Source organism: Parasteatoda tepidariorum, chromosome 7 (genome assembly GCF_043381705.1).
Source record: "Parasteatoda tepidariorum isolate YZ-2023 chromosome 7, CAS_Ptep_4.0, whole genome shotgun sequence".
NCBI lineage: Eukaryota > Metazoa > Arthropoda > Arachnida > Araneae > Theridiidae > Parasteatoda > Parasteatoda tepidariorum.
This window is the reverse complement of record NC_092210.1, coordinates 31,158,877-31,164,493: the sequence shown is the minus strand read 5'-3', so window position 1 is coordinate 31,164,493 and position 5,617 is coordinate 31,158,877. Positions and strand designations below refer to the sequence as shown.

Genomic DNA, 5,617 nt, shown 5'->3' with positions numbered 1-5,617 from the left:
ATACATATGTATACATATATATATATATATATATATATATATATATACATATATATATAGATAAATAAGATATTCATTTCTCAAAGTGTTAAATGAGATATACTATATATTTAAAAACGTTTACAATGATTTATCTTCATACAGAAAAGCAACATACGACAAAAAAAAATTAAAATGATATTAAATTAACGTGTTAATCGCAAACCCGATTCAATGTTTTAGCAATTAGTTTCAAAATTGAAATGCTCTTCTATGTATTCTGAGAAGACATGCAGGGCTGGAGGTAATATAGTGTGAAAAGTTAAATTTTTTCTATAGGTGAGAATTTTAGATAAAAAGTTATCCTTAGTAATGTTTCCAAACATGTACTTCACATAATTCTGCAATTTCCTTTCGATATCAGTACAATACAGATAAGACATTGCCCTCAGGAAAATTGTAGTAATTTTACCAAAATACGATCCCCTTCACAATCTGAAAATATGGCTTTAAGCTTTTCTTATATATTATTTTAGCATCATTATTGAATATTTAAATTTCTTTCTTTTTGATTTTTAACCTTAGGAGTTGAAAATTCGGAGTCAGACTTAAGACGATTTTTATTCGAGAACTATGATAAATTGGTGAGACCTGTAAGAAAAACAACAGATACAATACCAGTTAGAATTAATCTAAATCCAGCTGGATTGCGTGACGTGGTAAGTTAACAATTTATTTTAAAAATTGGATTGCGTGACGTGATAAGTTAAAACTTTTAAATATTAGCTACTAATCTAGCAATTAAAATAAACAACACTTATTTTGTCGTCCAGTGGTTGACTCCGCAAATACGAGGCCAACGGCACTTTATTGGCAATATCGAGGACATCTTAGAGATAAACGTTTGTCGACCAATGTGGCACTTCAGATTCGAATCCTAGCAATGGCTATGTTCATTCAAATTCCGCTCTCTGGTTGCACCGACCGCAGTGCTGATGTCAAATATCTCTTGCGGAAGACGGGTTATTTGCTTAGATATTGTTAGAATCTCCTCGTCATTTTTCTGTACATGTAACGCAAATGCGGGTGAGTTTCATCAAAAAGTGAAACTAGTTTGTCGGAATGCTTGATCCACGTGTCTTCTTATCTTCTAGATTGGGTTAAAATTTACAAATATATGGAGTTCTTTGAAATAACAAAACTGAAATTAGGTGGATGCCCAATGTTTGTTTTAAAAAAATATAGTCTGTATTTACATTTTAGATATGCTTATGCCCAATGATCTGAAACTGGGTAGATTTCAAGGCACCGTCGGGGATAAGAAACTATTTTACACAATGACAGCAAAATACCTTAACCACTGTACTATCGTAGCTTTCTTTTTATTTAACACACATGACCGATATAAGTTAACGATTTCCTAAGAAATATTTTCTGCACTGATAGGCATTTCCTCTCCTACCCAAACTCAAATATCAAAGGGAAAAAGGCGAGGAGGGAAAAAAATCTAAATATGCTTTTATTCCTTTTAATTTAAACTTCACAAAACTATTTACTTTGTTATTGGTAGATATTTTACTTGTGTATGGTATATATTTTAGGTACATAATGGTAGATACGGTAGGTATATAATGGTAGATATTTTACTTGTTCGGAAGTACCTTCTCATGTATGCAAAATACATGGTCGTCATCCAATCAGTTGAAAGGATTTAAAGTATGTTAAGTACCGAAAAATATCAAGAAAATGCTTATCAAAAATTTTACCTGAAACGCGAGGGTAGAGATCACTTAATATGATAAGTAATCACTCCAAATGTATGGTTAGAATATGGTATCTGATATTTTAAGTAGAAGAACGTTTATAATTACGCTTTAAGTATGCATTATTTTCATCCTTGCTTCCAATTAGGAACTAGAAAGTACTTATAAATCCTAACATGATCATTCAATCTGTAAATCCTAAATTAATATAATCCTGTCTTCTATGTAATAATCCCCAAAATAATCCTCCCATTGAATCTGAAATTCTTAAATTAATGACTAACATATTCAATTAAAATAATATCCATGAATTTATAAATTTAGAGGAAAAACTGTGAAAAAAATATGTGCTAGAATAAACGAAATTACTCATGAAAAAAATAAATAAATCAGTAAATAAAATTCATAATACTTTTCAATAATTTGCCCACCCGCTGTCCTTAAAATATTATTATTTTAAATTTCTTTTTATATATTTATTTATTTTTTTGCGTAATTTCTTGATTTTTATTCATTCAATTATTTTTCTTATAATTTTACTTTCTGTAATTTTGCCAAAACGATCGTTTTTCTCTGTAGAGTTTGGTCATAAGAGTTTTTTTTATCAAATATAATATTAATATAACTATCCAAAGTATATTTTTAATTCAATTTTTCGACATTGTTTTTAAGCTAAGAACTTTTTCTCATTATAAAAAGCCATCCCGCTGTAGCCTGCTTCGAGCCAGAAGTTGTCATGTTGGTTAAGGCTCTACAATTTCGTGATCAACAGCATAGTTGCGGCAATGTGGTTAGAGCTGCGCACAGACCATCTATCTGAAGCTCAGTGGGCTTCAAGCCGCCACTGGGGATCGAACCCCAATTCTTCACAAAGGCAATCAGTACCTTAATCACTGAGACATCACGGATCAGCTACCATTAAAGGAATGAAAAATACAAGGTACATTGTGCCGAAAAATCGCTGACTTTTACGTAAAATGACCTCTTTAATTCGAATGTGACCCTCATTTCCATCCATCACTCATTGTATCCTGAGAACATCCAACATTTATCACTTTTTAAAACGTTTATGGTCAAGAATTTGAGTAGAAGACCACGAATGGCGTTTACGGCCCTAAATTTGATTCCGTAATGTAATAAATACACATATTGAAGTAGGTATTTATGACAGCACAGTATGGTTTTCGAAATTATAATAATTATAATTTGTGCTTTAAATAGTTTTTTTTCCAGTGTATAAAGTGTGTTGTTAAAATAGTTTATTCTTTCAAAAACTGAAAATCATTTTAGCTTCATTTAATTTTCAGGATATAAAGGATCGGCAAGTGAAGTTTGTTTCGTGGTTATCCATGGTAAGTATTAGAAAACTACATATAGTTTGTCTATAGAAATAACTTCCCTCGCCACAGTGAAGGCCATTGGCTGCCATAGAAACAAGAAAAAAATGCCTTTTAAAGAGGGGAGTTTCTTTTTTCCTTTATTCCCTTTCTCTCGCTGACCTGGGTCAAAACTTCGTCTTAAATATTTGGCCCAACATCATTTCTCAAATAGTTAAACCTCTTAACTATAATCGTCTCCATTGCTTCAGACGAATATCGAGGGATGCTCTTTACATAGACAGACTATAAATGTGCGTTATGATAAAAAAAATTTATTTTCTCGGAATGATCCACTTTTAAATCTTTGCGGAGTTTTAAAATTTTTTACATGAGAGTCTTTCTCGTGATTGGTTGTGCATATCTGCATAACATCTTTTTTTCCTTTTTTTAAAATATTATTACGTCACTGCAAAACTCTTATATATGTAATGAATTCTTTAAAAGAAATTAAACATGCCTTGACTGGAGGTTGCTACAATGCATTCTTTTTATGTATCACAACGATCAAATGAGTGTAAAAAAATTGATGGTGTCCCTTAAATTATTGTAGGGTAATATGCGTGGGTGTACGCATGTTCACTTGGGTTTTTCTGTGATCATTTTTAAGGTATGAGAAATATGCTGTCTGGCTAAAAGTATCCGAGCACCTAAATGTACGGATTTGTAGAAACTTGAGGCTTAGATTAATGTGATGTTACTCCCCCCCCATTGCATCGATATAATGCATGCACAACCTACATGTTACGTGCATACAGCGTGCATGTGATGAATATAGATCTCAGGGAAATGTTAATTGTTGGATTCATATGTTAAATTATTATGGTAAATCATTTTGCCGCACCAAGCAATTATTATGATTATTAATAAAATGCAATTTCAAAATAATTTAAAAATGTATAGGTTATATATTTTCAAAACCGAAGACTGCTATTTAGTTCATGGTTTTTAGTGTCATTAAAAATCGCAGGTATTGATTTAAGCATTTTACGAAAGCAGCTTTAATTGTCTTTTTTATTTCCAATGAGCTGCACAATCAGTCTTGCCGATCAGCAGACCTAGTGCATTCTCCAGAGGTGGTATCCACTATTTCAGGACCACCACAATGGGTGAGATACCGTTGGTCAGGTTAACGTGGACGTTTAGTTTCTGCCACACTAGATGGCAGCACCGAGACTCTATTTAATTGTATTTCCAAGAATTTAAATATGCAGGGGGGGAGCAGAAAACCGGTCGTTCAAAAGCCAAATCAAGCAATAAAACCAAATCAAGCAATATGAATATCAATAAATGTAAAGTATGTTCGCTTATGGATAAATGGATATAAAGACTGGTATTTTTTAATTAACAATTATTCTTGTTACGGCGAATTCTAATTAAAATTAGATTGAAACGTGTATATTAACTCTGCGCAAGGCTTAGCAAATATTGGAAAGAAAAAATTTATATCGACAAAGCAAATCAAGGAAATTTACCGGACACTTATGTGTTGCCTCGTAACTAAGGGGAGTTTTATAAAAAAAATTTTACAGAACTGTTTTTTTTCTGACATAATTTGTTTTAAATACCTAAAATGTTATCTAGGCTATAATATTCGGAATACATCTAATAAAGTTTTTAGAATAATTAAAAAAAGAATGACGACATAAATATTTTAAGTATTTATTATGTGAAAATAATTTTAGTTACATATTATTGTAAATTTATTTAGAGATGGGAGGATGTATATCTTACATGGGATGCAGCTGAATATGGCATTGATCGACTCATAGTTCCAATGGACCAAATTTGGACTCCTGACATCTCCCTCTATACAACGTATGGTAGCTCTTTTCATTGTTATTACAAATTCAGATAGATTTTTTTTGTAGCATTTTTTGTTCTCTGAAATTTTTTTTTAAAGAAAAAGTAATGTAGAAATTTTAAAATGTTGCGAACTAGGTGTCTTACATCTTATGAAAAATAATTGCAATTAGTACCTCAGTAAATACACAAGTGGGCGACCTTTGTGCTAAAATACAAACTAAGGTAAACAACGTTAAAGAGCACAAAAATATTATTAAATGCAGACAGCTGTTTCGGATGATCAAAGGGCAACCTTCATCAGTGAAACAGAAAGAATCCGAAACAGCTGTCTGCATTTAATAATATTTTTGTGCACTTTAACGTTGTTTACCTTAGTTTGTAGTACTTCAGTGTTTGTGACATGGTATTCAGTCAACAAGTAATCTATTTTCTGCTTATGAAAAATGTTTTAAAAGAATAAATTAAAAATTCAATACCAAAAAAAATTCCCGCTTAAAAATAATTTTTTTTTTGCATTTAAATTTGACTTTATTACTTAGTAAAACAAATCTAAACTCTTAAAGCTATAAGCTATCAGTTATAATCTTACTTTTACATATATATATATATATATATGTATATATATATATGTATATATATATATATATACATATATATATATATATATAAATATATATATATATGTAAAAGTAA

General features: G+C 30.7%; 1 protein-coding gene across 1 annotated transcript in view; it reads left to right on the top strand.

Moving 5' to 3' along the window:
* Nucleotides 1–5,617, top strand: part of LOC107457090 (acetylcholine receptor subunit alpha-L1) — a gene marked incomplete in the record, with an annotated part of 12,224 nt that overhangs the window by 1,844 nt on the left and 4,763 nt on the right. Inside the window, 3 exon segments of the mRNA XM_071183242.1 lie at nucleotides 565–698; nucleotides 3,050–3,094; nucleotides 4,830–4,936. Coding sequence (XP_071039343.1) covers nucleotides 565–698; nucleotides 3,050–3,094; nucleotides 4,830–4,936 — 286 coding nt within the window.